Raw genomic sequence first — 18,393 nt, forward strand, 5'->3', positions numbered from 1 at the left:
TCCAGATCCATCTGTAGCAGAATACTATCTTCTCTTGTATTGACTGCTTTACATAGTTTTGTATCATCTGCAAATATACCCCGATTTTTTATTCTTTTTTTTACAGGGGTATGGTACCCAGGGCCTGGAGGACAGTCTCCTCTCCTCCACACCGTGGGTACCCACCGCACATGAGACGCTTAACTTCGTGCATGGTGGGCATAGCCACATGCGGGAAGTAAGCGATTCTTATGCATTCCTATGGGTGCGGAATTGCGGAAATTCTTTGTGATTCCGCACAAAAGAATGAGCATGCTGCGATTTTTTCCGCGATGCGATTCCGCCGCGGAAAAAAGCGCAGCATTAGCACAGCATGTGCAGAATGCCATAGGAATGCATGGGGTGCGTTTTGTAGAAGATTTTTAAACGTTTTCGCGCCGAAAATCGCGGCAAAAACGCTTAAAAATCGCATCGTGGGCACACAGCCTTATTCACATTAACATAATCCAGAATAACATCCCTCAGAAACCCTTCAAATATTTTACCAACAATAGAGGTCGGACTTACTGGCCTATAATTTCCAGGTTCACTTTTAGAGCCCTTTTTGAATATTGGTACCACATTTGCTATGCGCCAGTCCTGTGGAACAGACCCCGTCGCTATAGAGTCCCTAAATATAAGAAATAATGGCTTGTCTATTACATTACTTAGTTTTCTTAGTACTTGTGGGTGTATGCCATCCGGACCCGGAGATTTATCTATTTTAATCTTATTTAGCCGGTCGCACCTCTTCTTGGGTTAGATTGGTGACCCTTAATATAGGGTTTTCTTTGTCTCTCAGCATTTCACCTAGCATTTTATTTTCCACTGTGAATACCGTGGAGAAGAAGGTTTTTAATAAATTAGCTTTTTCCTCGTCATCTACAACCATTCTTTCCTCACAATTTTTTGAGGGGCCTACACCTTCACTAATGATGCTTTTACTATTGATATAGTTGAAAAACAGTTTGGGATTAGTTTTACTCTCCTTAGCAATGTGCTTCTCTGTTTCCTTTTTGGCAGCTTTAATTAGTTTTTCAGATAAAGTATTTTTCTCCCTATAGTTTTTAGAGCTTCAACGGTGCCATCCTGCTTTAGTAAATTAGTAGTTGTCTTGATGAATTATTTCATGATGACTAATCATGTATAGCATTAGGACATTATAAAGCGGTGTTTTTTGGCCAAGACCCTCAGTTATGAGCCTGTCTGACGAGCCATTCTGGAAACCACATTTTATAAATGGTACCTCTAAGGGTAAACCTCTTTTAATACGGAGGAGAGCCACATTAGGGACCCTTGTAACAGGAGTAAGCCTTACTGCCCTCCATATAGTTCTTCTCTATTTTCATCTTTGTATTTGTTTTAGTCTCCATTGCTGGGTCCCCATTTTTTGCCCAGGTGTGTTATGCACTGCTGCCTCTATGTTTATGGAAAAGGAAGGAGTTTCTCTATATTATAATGTACTAGAAGATCTCCAGGTATAAGCTGGGAAGTTATCTTTCTCAGAAATGAGTAATGTGCACCCAAGCATCAGATCAAACTGTCTGATCAGGACATGGGACTTCACATTGTTCACATGGGTTGCTAGATGGCAAGCATTTTGGATATCACCAGTAGACCATCAGCAGCACTCGTTTTGCATCTTTGCAATCTTTAGTTTGGGCAGTGCAATCATCTTATCATCGATCTGTTAGAACTAGATAAATGGTGGTCTTTCTCTATTTTCAAATACCTCTTTCATCTCTTTGAGGTCTGCCAGTGCCTGATCGTCCTCAAGCCTTCGAGAATGGGTGCTTAAAGGCCCCATCACACACAGCAATCTCGCTAGCGAGATCGCTGATTTTGTGACGCCACAACGATCTCACCAGCGAGATCGCTGTGTGTGACGGGGATGAGCGACCGGCCCCCCTGCCGGGTATCGCTGATCGTGCACTATCGTGCATGGCCGTTTTTTGATCGTTGATCTCCCGCTGGCCAGCGCACTTCGCTGCGTGTGGCAGCGGGAGCCAACGATCGGCGACGCTCCCAGCGCTCTAAGCAGGCGCTGGGAGCTGGTATCTAAGGTAAATATCGGGTTACTAAGTGACGCGCGTCACTTAGTAACCCAATATTTACCTTAGATACCAGCGTCCTCGCTGGTGCTTATCGCTGGTGAAGCTGCCTGTTTGGCAGCTCACCAGCGATCATGTAGCGACACACCAGCGATCCTGACAAGGTCGTATCGTTGTCGGGATCGCTGGTGCATCGTTTAGTGTAACGGGGCCTTAAGGCTCCAATTTATTGCAATAATAGAAGACTTGGAGGCCAGACCCTTATTCATTTTACATATAAAACCTGTCTGATTGACATGATACAAAAGTAAAAATACTCGTAGTAGTTTAGACTTGCTGGACAGATGATGAATATGCAAAATAAAAAATTGTACCAATGTGCATGTGATAATGGTGTTCGCGCCTCTGTCATGAGTTGTGTTTGGTTATCTGTTGCTAAAGTTTCTCTAGTTTATAACATTCTGGAGATCTTAACCGATTAAAAGAGCAGAAGGGACAATAACCCTATAGTGGGTTGAGATGAGAGGAAGATATTTGTGAAGGGAAGTGTGCCATGATGGATGGTCTACACAGACATATGATAAGATACAGGAAGTATTTTGCTGGATGAGAACTGGTGGTACTTGCGCAACCTCTTTATAGCATAGCTCTCTGCCCAGACAATGTGGCCTCCATAGTCGTCATGTGTCTTAGTGAGGAGGTGTAGGCTGAGGACACATTCTAGCACCCATGCACAACTGCCCACAAATCTCTCATTCTATTACTTAAGAGCAAAACACAATCACAGTAGATAAAGAAAAAGTGCCTAATGCACGGACTGGGACCTTTGGTCTTCAGACATCTTTTCTGTTCTCTTATTCTAAGTGTCTAAGAATTGTGCTACAAGCTTACTACCGGATATGTTCCACCTAAGCAAAACATGACTTGAGCCATCACAGATTTTTGTAGTTTGAGTGGTTTACAAGTCATTCATTGATCCACTGATACAAAGATTTTTACAAGGTGTAACTCAATTTTTTTGAGCGAGTGACAGGTCCTCTTCAAAAACACAATCACAGTGGACCCCCTCTTTACTAAGGGTTTATGATGTTTATACAAATTGCTATGGATTCCCCAACTTTCCCAACATTTGCCATGGTGTATCAGGCGATGGTGCTGGTGTAGCCCAGGAATTTTATATACTTGAAGTAGAAATACAATTCATACTTGTAATTATCTTTACATTTACAGCAGGGGTGGATGATTTGCAAAAATTTGCCCTGGGAACACATTTCACACTTGAGCCATGACAGATTTTTGTAGTTTGAATGGTCTACAAGTCATTCATCCATCGTCAACATTAAATCAAATGAGAGCCTTATATACAGCCTCATGGTGAATAGGTGATAGCTTTGAAAACTACCTGATCAGAATAAGCTAGCACAGTCATATTCTACTGTCCCAGTGATAAAAGAAAGGTGGTTCAAGTGCCCATCAATGACAGTAACGCGAGGACTGACTTCCTGGAAGTAGAGGACTCCATGAGTTACAAAGGACTTGGCTTGGGCTAAACTGAAGAGTGGGGAACCTGCTACTCCATCGTTTCTATCCTTTAAGCCTTGTACAGCAACTTGGACTTGGCTGCAGGACACTACCTCAGACACAGGTGACATGAAGGATACCAAGACGTAGAGTTCCATGTAAAGAAATCATACAATTTTGGGTCAGGGCAGACAGAGTGACATCCACAAGCACTAAGTCATGGCTGGCGGTAGTCAAAAATCAAGGCCAGGGCACAGATAGGTTGACAATTGGAAGACAATATTGAAATATACTTTTGCACATACAGGAGATCAAGTACCTTCTTGCTAAGGCAAGGAGCATTGGAAGAGGGTATATTATATATATTGAGTCAACTGGGCTTAGATTGATGGAGTAGAGTCCACGATCTAACAGACAGAGAGTTAATGTTAGAGGTAGATTGTGATTGTAAAAGGAGAGTAGACGAATAGAGGGGCAGAAGCTGCCAATCACAGCTCAGCAGCATCTGAGACTGATAGATCAGCTGTTGCGCTGTGACTGGTTGCTTCTAGGATGTGGATGGAGGGGTGAAAGCACTCGCCCCCAGTGAAAACTCAGAAGAAACGCCCAGTTGATCTGCTAGCAGAGATTTCACATACTGTGCTCAAAACAAGCAAATGTGAATATCTCTTCAATGCAGCTGCACAGTGCAAAGCAGAAAAAAGTGGCAGAATCAGGAAAGCTCAGGGACCTTTACAGGGTATTTAACTAAATATTTGTGACCAAATGGCAGATCCTTCGGAGTCAGCCATGTTCTTCAGTAAAGACTTATTTAGTTGACCCAATCTAAAGTACTCATGTAGCTCAAAACTACACAAATTTTTCTAAGTATGCTAGGAATCCTGTATATAATGCAAAGAAGTTAGCATTATATAACTATCAATGGTTATAAGGATATTGATTAGCACTTTTATGGCACTATCCTATTCTGCAGTACATTGAATCCACTTTAAATGCAATGGAGGATTTACAATATAAATGACAGGATTCACAGATATATGAGAATGTTTCTGTATGTTACATAGGGAAATGATTTCCAGTGTGATTCCTAAAGCAAGAATGATGTCAAATGTGCATCAGTCATTTACTGGATGTCTTGACTCTTGAGACATGTACAGGTCAGCCGATACTAACATACAAAATATAGGCAAATAAACAAAGTGACGAAGAAAAGACACACATGCTCTGAATAGCGCACATCTGCAAACACACTCTGTCCGCAAGGATATAAATATTGTAAAACAAACTGCTGCAAAAACAAACAATAATTACACATAAATGGGCTTCGGGGATACAGATCTGAGCAACACTACAATGAGCAGGACATACACCGCACACATGTATGTATTATTGCAGTACGACTAACATACAGAGGTGGAATAGCACTGGGCTGCCTCCGTAAATTCATTAGAAGGAATAGAAGGAGACGCACATGTGAGGTCACCCCTCCACTAACAGCAGGTGCGAAACTGGTGGGAAACCCCTGTTCTAGAGACAGGGCTGGATATGGTAAATATTTCTAAGATGCAAATAACCTTTTATAAATATTTTCTATTTACACTGATCGACTAACATACATGCTGATGTGTCAACTAGGTAAGAGGCTTTCACAGTAATTGGCAACTGATGTTTTTGCGTTGTATCATCATATTTTAAGTAAAAATTAACTAATCCTGTATGTAGTCTGAACTAGTAAAAAAATCTTCCACCATTAATGTACACAGCTCATATGCTGAACTATATGTCTCCAAGGTTACCAGCTATAAGCAAACACCACATTCTGGCCACTTGTGGTTACAGCGATTTTTTTAAATGGACGTGTTATATAATATAGGAGTATTCTGTCCCCGGGGCCTGTGGCTGCAAATATGGCTCTGTGAGATGCTGGATCTCTTCACCTTACTTACAATTGGCGACGGTCGCAGATAGCTCAACTCAGCTGCCGGCACACATGTTATGAAGAATCCAGAAGAGACTTTGATTTCTTTAAGAATTCTTGTTGAATGCATACAAACAGCAGCAGGTAAAAAAAGACTTTCTTCAGACAGGCTGAAAGCACATTTGCCTCTAATGAAGCCAATATGGAGACTGAGACACAGGGGGAAGAAGAATGAAGTGACATCACACCCAGAAGAGGGAGACAGGGAGATAAACTTCATGGAAAGGGAGGATTTCAGCTATGCAAAACACAGGAACACATAGCAACAATAAACAATATGAGAGACTGCAATACAGCATGTAAAATGCACAGGACAGTCTTTAAAATGTCTCATTCATGGGACATAACAAGGAGCATTATTTATGTGTTCTATATAGTGACAGTAGTTATGTGTACAGTTTAGCAGCATTATTTATGCATTATATATAGTGACAGTAGCTATGTGTACAGTTTGGCAGCATTTTTTATGTATTGTATATAGTGACAGTAGTTATGTGTACAGTGAAGCACCATTACTTACAGTATGTATTGTACGTATATAGTGACAGTAGTTATATGTACAGTTTAGCAGCATTATTTATATATTGTATATAGTGAAAGTAGCTATGTGTACAGTGTACCGCAATTATTTATGCATTGCATGTAGTGACAATAGTTATGAGTACAGTTTAGCAGCATTATTTATGTGTTCTATAAAGTGACAGTAGTTAGGAGTACAGTTTAGCAGCATTATTTATGTATTATATATAGTGAAAGTGTAAGAAGAGGGGCCTGTTGTGAGCTCATCTGTTCATTCACCTTTTGTGTCCGAGGATCTCCCTCTTCTGGTGAAGGAAGGTAGTGAGGCTGATTTGGATGAAAGAAACCAAACACCTGATCAGGTGGATTGTGACTGGGTAACGGGAACTTCAGACTGGATATAAGGCAGCCGACTCCCTTCTGAGTGGCTGGTGATTTCTCTGCTGGATTCTTGGAGACCAGTCTGATTCCTGCTTCCCAAAGATAAGTTTTTGCTCTGCTATTGAACTTATTAGATTTGGTTTTGTTTACCTTGTTTTTTGAGTTCAGCCATCCCCGGCCGAGGGTGTGCTGGATTCTTATTCCTTGATCAGTGTTCTCTTTTGCTCTGCTTTCAGAATATTCTGAGTGCTGATATAGGGTTTGAAGTCTAGTGACTTCAGGGTCCTTTTTGCTTATCAGTTGTGTTGGTAATATTTTTAGCAGGGTTTTCTCGGGTTGCAGACAGCAGCTTTTCTGTCCTGTCCTTTTTAGTTAGCTTGGGCCCCATCGTTTGCTCAACCTATCTTTCTATCTGTGTTAGTGTTTTCATCTTATTTCACCGTCATTATATGTTGGGGGCTGCCTATTGCTTTGGGGTCTGCTCTGGGGCAGTTTTTCGCTTTTCTCTCTTTAGGCTTATTTAGATCTCCGGCTGTGACGAGGTGTCTAGGATCACCGTAGGAACACTCCACGGCTACTACTAGTTGTGTGATAGGATTAGGGGTCTGCAATCCGCTAGTTTCCAACCTCTCTGATTTTCTGGGCTGAGCTTGTGTTTTGTTTTTTCCTCCTCGGTGACTCAATCATAACAGGGGCCCCTGCCGAGTGTCCGGGCCGGAACCAAGGAACCAAGGTTCCTAGGGGGTCTGTTTCCGGGGAGCAGAGTTAGGGGACGAACCGCTGAGACTTCCAGGACTGTTGGAGGAGGAGCCTATATAAAAGGGCCGGGAACGCCAGTCAGAGTGAGTCAGCAGAACGGGAGAGAAGGAGCAGGAGACCGTGGGGACGCCAGGGAGCCAGAGCCTACAGCAGTAACCAGAGAGGAGGACAGCGACAGAAGGTAGACTTTCCGTGGACCGCAGGGAGACGGCGACAACCCGACTGACAGAAGACCGCCGCTTCTCCGCCACCCACGGCCGTTGCCACCTCGCTCCAGCCCGCAGCTGCGGCCTGCCCGCAGCCACCCGCGGCCGTTGCTGCTCAATTCCCGTCTGCGGCTGCGGCTTGTCCACTGCCGCCCGCAGCCGCCACCGCCCCGCTCCAGTCCGTGGTAGGGGCCGGGCCGTCACCCTCCGCGGGTCCCCTAGTGCAGCCGGTGGCCTACCAACCGCCACTCAGTACCGCCGCTGCCCTCCCCTGTCCAGGGGCTGTGGCCTCCACTCTCCCAGTCCCAGGCGGTATCCCGCTGCCTCCGCTGGGGGGACATTCCGCCAAAGAACTCTTCTAGGGCCTGTTGTGCCCCTGCTTTGTCTGGGTGTTGGAACGCCTGAAGACTACGCCAGATCCTCAGCGGCTGGGCCCAGAGGCTGCGGCGCCAAAGCACAACCGAACGATACGCCGAGGGACGTCAGGATGGCTAAGTTACACATAATAACTAAGGCCCTATAGTGACTGGCCTTTGCCAGAGTAGTCGTGTTCTCATAATCAGTGTTTTCTTGTATCTAGTCCCTGCAAGGACAATTGCAGTTATTTTGTTTGGTTGCTTAGGATAGCCCTACCGGCATCTATTTATAAAAGTTACTACCTAAAGTTTAGTCCGTCTTGCATCTCGTCACTGGATCCCGCGTACCTGCCATGACCACAACAGTAGCTATGTGTACAGTTTGGCAGCATTATTTATGTATTGTATATAGTGACAATAGTTATGTGTACAGTGTAGCACCATTATTTACAGTATGTATTGTACGTATATAGTGACAGTAGTTATGTGTACAGTTTAGCAGCATTATTTATGTATTGTATATAGTGACAGTATTTATGTGTACATTGTACCCCCATTATTTATGCAGTGCATGTAATGACAGTACTTATGAGTGCAATTTAATAGCATTATTTATGCATTGTATATAGTGACAGTAGTTTGAGTATAGTTTGGAAGCATTATTTAGGTATTGTATATAGTGACAGTAGTTATGAGTACAGTTTGGCAGCATTATTTATGTACTGTATATAGTGACAGTAGTTAGAAGTACAGTTTAGCAGCATTATTTATGTATTGTACACATATAGTGACAGTAGCTATGTGTACAGTTTAGCAGCATTATTTATGCATTTTATATAGTAACAGTAGTTATGAGTACAGTTTGGCAGCATTATGTGTTGTATATAGTGACAGTAGTTAGGAGTACAGTTTTGGAGCATTATTTATGTATTGCATATAGTGACAGTAGTTATGAGTACAGTTTAGTAGTATTATTTATGTATTCTATAAAGTGACAGTAGTTATGCATACAGTTTGGCAGTGGAGCGCCCGCCAGGGCCGTGGGGATCCTCGATACCGGGCCGGTTCTTGTTTGGATGTGTCATGGCAGCAGTCACCCGGTCCGTGGCCCTGGGCGTCCAATTAAAATGATGATAAAAGGGGAATAAAGTTTATAAGATATAGTTCGTGACGCCACCTGTGGTATTCGGCAAGGGATAGCCGACGCTGCTTAAAGAGACCACTGGGGCTGATGGTGATGCAGCAGAGTTGGTACAGCTCTCCACAGGTAGAGCTAAAGGCCCTGTCACACACAGCGAGATCGCTGATTTTGTGATGTCACTGCGATCTCGCAAGTGATATCGCTGTGTGTGACATGTATCAGCGACCGGCCCCCCTGCCGGGTATCACTGATCGCGCTCGAACGTCCTGGGCCATTTTTATTTGTAAATCATGTTTATTGAATTAACAATATTAAAATAAAACATTGCTTTCAACAATATCATGTCTGGTTCTTGAATGAAAAACAAATTGCATATTAATTCCATTGTTGCGTACTTAACACCAATATTATCTTCTAATTGGAATAACAACTATTAATACCATTCAGTCCAGAAAATTGTCATACACAAAACAACCTCTGTGTTGTGTATTCTCATGAAAATTAAAATAGAGGTTTGATGAACAACATTAAAATAACAGGAAAAAAAAATTAAAAAGAAGTCAGAGGAGGAGATACGGAGGAGATGATAAGTTGGTGAAGACCATTTTAAGCCAAAGACAAACAGGTCAAACCAAGTGAACAAGATCTAAAGTGTACAGAATATTTCTGATGCTATTCTATATATGAATCAAGGTCCCGATAGCCAGATATCTAATTCCGGGGTTTCCCTGAATGCTAGCCAGGAGGACCAAGTGTTGTATAGTCTGTCAGGGTTCCCTGTGGTTTGAATCAGCAAATACTCCATTCTATAAATATCATTGAGTTCTGCAACAAATTCAGAGCGAGAAGGGTATTTCTCTTGCTTCCAAAACCGGGGGATCAGATTCCGAGTAGCCTTGAGAAAGTGCCTGAGGAGATTCTTCTTAAACCTGGAAATTGACATATCACATAAAGATAAAAGTGCAAGTTCCACTGTAGGTTGAATTTGACATATTGATAGCCTGTTGTAGAGATCAAAAATCGTCAACCACAACTTCTTTATAGGCGGGCAGTCCCACCATATGTGAACATATGTTCCTTTATCCTGTAAGCATCTCCAACATGTGTCCGGAATCACCGGAAACATAGATTGCACCATAGAGGGACACCGGTACCACCTTGTTAAAATCTTATAGCTCCGACCCTGTGATACAGAGTGTAACGACGTTCTAAATGTAAATAGAAGCACCCTGCCCCTCTCCTCTTGAGATAGGGATCTCCCCAAGTCATGCTCCCACTTTGATAAAAATAATGTGAAGTCATGTGTCGGAGTCTGATTTTTTGAAAAAGATTGTACAGCAAGGAAACCGTGTGGGCCGGAGGGTCCCCCGTGACACAGAGCTCCTCGAAGGGAGTTAAAGGTCTCCTGATATCATTTTGTTTGGATCTAGCAGTTATAAAACTTCTTAGTTGTTCATAAAAGAACCAGGCACCTGTGGGTGGTACTCCGCCCTGAAATATCTCATCTAATGACCTCATATCAGATCGATCCACGAAATCATAAACAATAGGACGTGAACGCCTACACTTATCTAGATAAAATTTCCTTTTAAAACCAGCAGGGAAATTAGGGTTATCATAAATAGGAGTCAGTGGCCCAGGAGATGTTGAGGTCTGAAGAGCCCTGTGCCTCTGTTTAGTAAATAAGATCATGTTCCTGGTCAGTAACGGCAAGGTGGCTCCCCCCTTCCCCCCACCCCCCGTGGACCAAAGTATAATTTGAGGATCACTACCATTAAGATCACTTTCCAAATTGACCCATTTCTTACTATCCCTGCTATGATATAAATCTAGAATACAAGTTTCCAATGATGCACGGCTATAAGTTAGAAAGTCCGGTAGGCCAACTCCACCCATTCTTTTAGGACAACTTAATAGATGGTATGATATTCGAGCCCGTATAAGGGACCACACAAACCGGGAAATCGCTTTTTTAAGGCGGGAAAAAAAGGAGGCAGGTAAATATATGGGGATCGTTTGTAAATAATAAAGAAGGCGTGGCAATAAGTCCATTTTAATTACATTGGCTCTACCAAACCATGATAACGGGAGTTTGTGCCATTTTTCTAGGTCCGATTCTGCTTTATGTAAGGCAGGCTTGAAATTGGTGTCATACAGCCTGGACACTCTAGGTGTTATTTTGATTCTCAAATAGGTGATGGAGTCAGAATGCCATTTAAAGGGGAAGGAGGTGCACAACTTTTCCACCACGGAGGGTTGTAATGATATATTCAGAATCTCAGATTTATGTGAGTTAATTTTAAAATTACTTAATAGGCCAAATTCATGTATCTCTGAAATAATGTTTGGTAAGCTTATTGTGGGGGAGGTGACATACAAGAGAATATCATCCGCGAAAAGTACCAATTTGGGTTCTTCTGACCTCAATTTAACTCCTTTGATTGAGGGGTTATTTCATATTGAGGTGGCAAGGTACTCCATTGTTAATATATATAGAAGGGGGGAGACTGGACATCCCTGCCTCGTACCATTCCTAATGGGGAATGTGTCTGAGAGAGCACCACTCACCTTAACTCGTGCGCTAGGACATGTATACAAAGCTGAGATCCTCTGGAGCATTACTCCTTTCAAGCCAATTCCTTGTAGAGCTTGAAACATGAAATCCCAGTGTACCCTGTCGAAGGCTTTCTCAGCATCAATCGACAGGATACACATGGGGTCCCCCTCCCTCTCCGTTAATCGTTGGTCTCCCGCTGGCCAGCGCGCATTGCTGCGTGTGACAGCGAGAGACCAACAATCAGCGACGCTGGGAGCTGGTTTCCAATGTAAACAGCGGGTATCTAAGAGCCGCGCGGCTCTTAGATACCCGCTGTTTACCTTGGATACCAGCTTGCTCGCTGGTCCTGATTACTGGTGAGTCTGTCTATGTGACAGCTTACCAGCGATCCCATCCACGTCGGATCGTTGGTGGGATCGCTGGGACATTGAGGCGTGTAACGTGGCCTTAAGTTCCAGGGCACTTATGATGTGAAAGATAGTGGTGACAGTTGTAATGCAGAGTGGAGGGTGCCGAAAATAACTGAGGACTCAGCACGGTGCAGTCTTTACACTTTTTCTCACGGTTTGTGGTGCAGTCCAGCCTGGGCACTGATTACAGATGGTAATGGAGATCCGGACAGCCTGGAAGCAATTCACGATCCCCTGAGCCAGATGGGGTTGGAGACCTCCTTAATGCGCTGGTCTCTGAGGTCCATGCTGCCTAAAGCTATGCTCAGTCCTCTGTTCTTATTGTCCTTAGTACTTGCCCCTATGGCAGGCAGCTTGAGCCTATTACAGGTGTCCCTCCTTCGTGGTGGCTCCAGGCTCTGGGATGCTGCTGTGCCTTCAGGTGTATGATGGGGCCAGGAGGCCTACAGTCTCCTGCCCTCTGGATTTAGCTGTTGTGACTGTTGTACTCCTGCAGCCACGGACTCCGGCGTCCGATGTCAAGCGCTCTGCCTGGGGTGTGCTTGACCACAGCTCCACTCCCCAGGTTTTTCCTAAACTTCTCTCCTCTCCTCTCTCTTTACTCTGCTCTTGTCTGGGGACGAGCTCCTCTCTCTTCCTGTCCCCTCCATAGACTCTCACAGACTGAATAACCCCACCTCCAGTATTTGTAAAAAAATTTCATCAAAAAGGAATCAACATAAAGTAGTGAACATATATTCCCTTGAAAAGACTTTTTATTATTAGATATTAAAAAACACCTTCCCAGTGAAAAAATGGTAAATACCAAAATTTGAAGAAAAAAAAAGACCTATATTAAGATGCTACACCACCCTACAATAGGCCTGTCTGTCTCTGCCTGTCTGTCGAGGTTGGCACCCTAAACAATGATTTTTTGGCACCCCCACTCAACGAGGACTATCCCTCACTCCCCTATCAATCCCTATCAATATAGGTGGGAAAACAATTTCACGATAGTGCAGAGATGAATAAAATAAGAATGCCCTAGGGTTGTTTAATATCTAATAATAGTAAGTCTTTTTAAAGGAATATATATTCACTACTATCCCCACCTCCAGGCCAGAACTAATAAGGAAGCTTTCCTGAAAGCAGGTTTTAAGCTCCCCCTTCTGGTCTGGAGTCAGGAAAGGTGTTGTATGCTGGTGTTATCTGGCTAGGGAAACCCTCCTTGCTTCCAGGCATGACATCACCCCCTGTGGGGGAAGCAAGCCACTGTGGCAACCGGACTCCTGGGGTGCTACATTAGCATTATTTATGTATTGTATATAGTGACAGTAGTTATCAGTACAGTTTAGCAGCATAATCTATGAATTTAATATAGTTACAGTAGTTATGAGTACAGTTTGACAGCATTATTTATGTGTGCTATATATAGTGATAGTAGTTGCGAAAGCAGTTTGGCAGAGTTATTTATTTATGTGTTCTACATAGTGACATTAGTTATGAGTACAGTCTGTATTTAGTGTGCATAACCATACACATTAGCTTCCCTTTTGATAAAACCATGTATGCAGTGTGGTAGATTGGCTCACTCATCTGTACACAGAGGTAGACACAGGAACACTGTCTCTTTAAGATTTTCATGGGTTTACTATACATGCGATATAAACCATGGTGAAGTAAAAATAAACACGGCCCTTTGGGCAAAAACAGGAAAACAAAAAAAGTGGTAACACAGAGCACAGTCCTTGTGGTGCAGTGGTCCGCCTGCTCAGGGTTAGCAAAACATACGGTTCAGGTTAGCACGAACACTTCTCTGGAGTTAGGATACCATTACACATAGTGACGCTCCAGCGATCCCGACAACGTTACGACCTGGTATGGATCGCTGGTACGTCGCTACATGGTCGCTAGTGAGCTGTCAAACAGGCAGATCTACTCAACGACGCAGCAACGATACGGCGATCCCTCGGCGTTCGTTGGGACCTTGTCACACAGCAGCTATTCTGACGACTCAGACCTCGATAGGCGTGCTTCAACGAGGTCGCTTGTCGTTGTTATGGCATCAAACATAGCGATGCATGCTGGCCAGCGGGACGCCAACGATCAAAAAATGGCCTAAGATATTCCAGCACAATCAGCGATATTGCAGCGGGGGGCCGGTCGCCGCTATGTGTCACACGTAGCATGAACGCTGGCGAGATCGCTGTTGCGTCACAAAGCCTGTGGCGTTTAAGCAATCTCGCTATCGATCTCACTATGTGTGACGGGGCCTTTAGCCTCTCCAGACACACTGAACACTGAATGCCTCAGCAGGCCGACTATTTAAATCCCAGACCACATCATGGTTTGTCGATATGGAGATCAACCTCCCACCCGCTCTTTGGCTGTTCTCAAAAACCCAGCCCTTAAAATGGCTGCTTAAACCCTCTCAACACTTAGTGTGCTGGAGCAAAAACTTCTGGGTTTCAAATCACTGAAGCTAAGAGCCTCAGTGAAACATACCTCCCCTCCAAACCTGGTAAGTTCTATGAAGTTGTCACAACAAATTATTTGCTATAACTCTATCCAGTCTAGGGAAATCTCTGTGAGCTTAATTCTTTGAATTCCAGGTTGATTCACAGGTTTCTTTTCTTTCTCTTCCAGTGGAGATGATGCATGACCAATGCAGCCAGTTAGTAGCTGCAGGACTCACTGATTAGCTGCAGCAGACATATGGTGTTCCTATATGGAGTGATGAGGGTTGGGTGAGGTTTTCTAGAATCATTTTTACACAATATTGGACCCAGTTCAAAAAACAAATGGGGGCCAATAATTTTAAGGTTTAATTCTAGTCCTTGAGAAGCCTCCATAGGAATGGTAGTTTGGGTAAGTAAATATTTTTTTTTCCCAGATTAACATGCAAAACGATGTATGGCCGTTTTCTTACACAAACAGCTTTAAGGGTACTTCACACATAGTGAGATCGTTAGCGAGATCGCTAAAACGTCACAGGTTTTGTGACGCAACCGCGACCTCACCAGCGATCTCGCTACGTGTGACACATAGCGGCAACCGCCCCCCCCCCCCCCGCTGGATATCGCTGATCGTGCTCGAATGTCCTGAGCCATTTCTTGATCATTGGCCAGCATGCATCGCTGTGTTTGACTCCATAACAACGACGAGCGACCTCGTTGGCGACTCAGAACTCAGGGACGCAGGCGTGATTTTGCTTTGTCTTTTCAACGCCCCCTCAGCTCCGATTGGTGGTCTCAAATTAGGATCTTTGTAGCGTTTCATTTTATAGGTCAGCTATCAATTATGTGCAATCATAACATTTAACATGTACAGTTATAATAATCGCGTGTCCCCGTGTCAGTGACTGTGGATCCACGAATAAATAGCGCACTAGCGACTCAGACAGGGAGGCTGAAGCAAACCGCGTAGTGATAGCGCAGTAGTGGCCACCAATCGGAGCAGAGGAGCATGGAAAAGGCAACGCTGAAGCACACCTATCGAGGTCTGTGTCGTCAGAATCGCTGCTGTGTGACAAGGTCCCAACAACCGCTGAGGTCGTTATACAGATCGCCGTATCGTTGAGTAGATCTGCCTGTTTGGCAGCTTACTAGCGACCATGTAGCGACGTACCAGCGATCCTTACCAGGTTGTATCGCTGTCGGGATCGCTGGAGCGTCGCGTAGTGTAACGGGACCCTAGCTCTCATCCATAGATTGCGTTTAGCTTTGCATTTACGTGAATTCGACTAACGCCAGCCTATAGACTGAAGTGGTGCGGTGCTGATTCCAGCAGCCACTTTAGCTACTGATATTGCTATTTGTATCTCCCTCTTTTTAGTTCCAATGTCTGCGGAGATCAGTGCTGTCCAGGGTGGAGCATGGCCCCTAATACTGGGACATGTACAAGAGGTAGGCATTGTGAAAACCTAGAAACTGGTGAGCAGGGTTTAAGGTGTGAAATTTTTCCTGTCCTCTTCTTTTTTTTACAACAGCTATATGCACTCCAAAATGTAAAAACAGAGGGGTCTGCAGGAAACCGCAGAAATGTACATGTAAGGTGGGCTTCGAAGGGTCTCGTTGTGAAAGAAGAACGCCACCGCTCATGACCAGCTCCACACCTCTCGCAGAGGTATCGCTTTCTTCCCCTGTCCGTGCAGATGAGGCAGCGGCTATCTCAGGAGATCTCAGCTCTGTAACATTATATCCCATACCCTTCGCCTCTTCTCTGCCAACCATTACAAACACCGTGTACTACGCCCGCCCTGTGCCCACCACCCTGAAATCCAGAGACGGCCAAGTGCTGAACCATTCAGCCAAGAGCAGCACATCCCTAAACTGGCAGCCACTCACGTAAGTGTCTTGCTATCATTTAAGCCAAGTACAGATGTGGCGGCTTTACTGCCGATTTCATGCAATATCGTATTACTGTACAATGGGCATAATATCAGTTTTCGGATGCCATCATTTTGGAATGATGTACAAAAGTTTCCCTAAACTTTCTACTTATACAAGACAGGTCCTTATCTAATCTGTGGGAACCAGATTTGACAGGAGGTGTTACCTAGGGCCATTGGATTAATGGATGCAGCCTCCATTTCTTCTACTGCTGATCCCTCCACACATTAATTAAAAATGACCTGTTGACTTTGCTGACATTTTTGTATTCTCAAATATTTGTATTCCTCAAGAAACTTAGCAGCATTTTTTTTGTGTTGTGCTGTTCCTCTGTTATTGCTCCTGGAATGTATGGATAAATTGATAGCCGAGTTGTTAACATTTTGGGGTGTGACCTTGACATTGGGGTCATGGCACGCTGACAAGTTGACAATATATTCATTTATTCCAAGAGGAACAACAGAGGAACCAAATATTACAGAGCTCTAAGAAAAGATGTTGCAGAAAGTGAAAGGCTCTTTCAGGGGTGGGAGGTGTCTATACAAATCCTATTATTCATGGCATCAGATCAGAGATATTGATATTACTCCTGCTGACCAGCAGGTGGCAGGATTGGACCAGTCTTTGCATAGTCCATCATGTGAAATTATGTCCAATTTGCCAATTTGCCTTTTTCCTCTGTTTTTTGTGTGTTGTTCCAATACATACAAGTGAAATAAACATGTATATAACGAAATATGTGGAATTGCAATAATTTTATGAGAGAAATACTTCATCTTTTGGAAGAATTTCAAGAGTGCCAATACTTGCGGCCATGACTGTAGGTCCATAGAAGAACAGTATGCCACTACTATGGGGCCCGGTAATTCACTACTTGCCTTGCTTGCCATGTAGCCACCACCAGGGGAAGCTCACTGCATGCATATACATATGCTTTCATTAGTTTCCATGCATATGCAGTGAGCTCCCCCTAGTGACGAGGGCATGCAACCAGAAATATATAATTTATCAAATAAAAAAGATCTTTCATCTACAGATATAGAATGATATTTACCAGCACAGAATGGCACAAGATAACATTAACATAGTGTATTGAAATGCACTTACTGCAGAGGGCTATGCTCAGGATAGAATTTGTGTAGGCAATCTTTTATTGCTGCTTATTCATTTCCCTGATTATTAATGGTATAGCACTTGCAGCACGTTAATAATTGGATTACTAATGGTCTGTACTGATGTGTTCAGTGTACAGGAGCTCCAGTCAATTATGCAGAGGAAAGGCTTAGCCAAAAAGGACAAGATGGCCGCGTTACTGACGAAGCACCTCGAAACGCAAAAGACTCAAACAGCAAAAGAAAGCTGGAAGGTGAAACATCGGACGCCCAATAGTATCCGGACAGCAAGAGGGGAATACAATATTCTCAGACAGACCCACACAAATGGTGAGCGTTTCCTCATTGCAACATGTTGGGATTTTACAGGTGCTGATACCTGTTTTTATAACTCCGGAGTTTCGAGATGGTGCAGGGATTAATAGTGGTGCTTTAAGACAGAAATATGCACCTATGTTTTAATTGTATTCCACTTGCTTAGGTCCCCCAGTTTTTATAGGGTCAGAGTTTACCTTTTTTTAATACCAAGCTCCAAATCCCCTGCTTCTTTTCTCAGTCATAGAATTCTGCCAGCCTGAAGCCGCCACTAGAGGGAGCTCACTGCATAGGGATTATATACTACAATTGAAGTGTGCTCCCCATAGTGGTGGTCTTCTTTTTTTTTTTTTTCTTTTTTTAAAGTAATCTGTAACCAGGGTTTTGTCACCTATACTGAGAGTAGCATAATGTAGAGACAGAGACCCTGATTGTAGCGATGTATAACTTAATGTTACTTGCTGTAATTTTGAGAAAATCACTATTTTATCAGCAGGTGATTATCACTAGAGGACTAGTAAACCTGATGCTAGGTAATCCTCCATATACATGAGCTTTGTATAAGCCCACCCTCTGATTGGCAGTTTTCTGCCTATGCAGTGTACACAGAATGCTGCCAGTCTGTGGTCTGGGTGAGGTTAAACAGAGCTCCGCATTCAGAGAACTGGTAGATCTAGAGCAGATAAGGCTGGTTTCACA

General features: G+C 43.7%; 1 protein-coding gene across 1 annotated transcript in view; it reads left to right on the forward strand.

Moving 5' to 3' along the window:
• The window catches only part of LOC141052094 (uncharacterized), a 56,969-nt gene extending 39,072 nt beyond the window's left edge, over positions 1–17,897 (forward strand). Inside the window, exons 2-4 of the mRNA XM_073549310.1 lie at positions 15,711–15,781; positions 15,865–16,222; positions 17,513–17,897. Coding sequence (XP_073405411.1) covers positions 15,711–15,781; positions 15,865–16,222; positions 17,513–17,801 — 718 coding nt within the window. The 3' untranslated portion in view covers positions 17,802–17,897. The remainder of the gene's footprint in view (positions 1–15,710; positions 15,782–15,864; positions 16,223–17,512) is intronic.
• The last annotated feature ends 496 nt before the right edge of the window (positions 17,898–18,393 follow it).

This window comes from Dendrobates tinctorius, unplaced genomic scaffold (assembly GCF_039654945.1).
Source record: "Dendrobates tinctorius isolate UK_male_01 unplaced genomic scaffold, ASM3965494v1 ptg000158l, whole genome shotgun sequence".
NCBI lineage: Eukaryota > Metazoa > Chordata > Amphibia > Anura > Dendrobatidae > Dendrobates > Dendrobates tinctorius.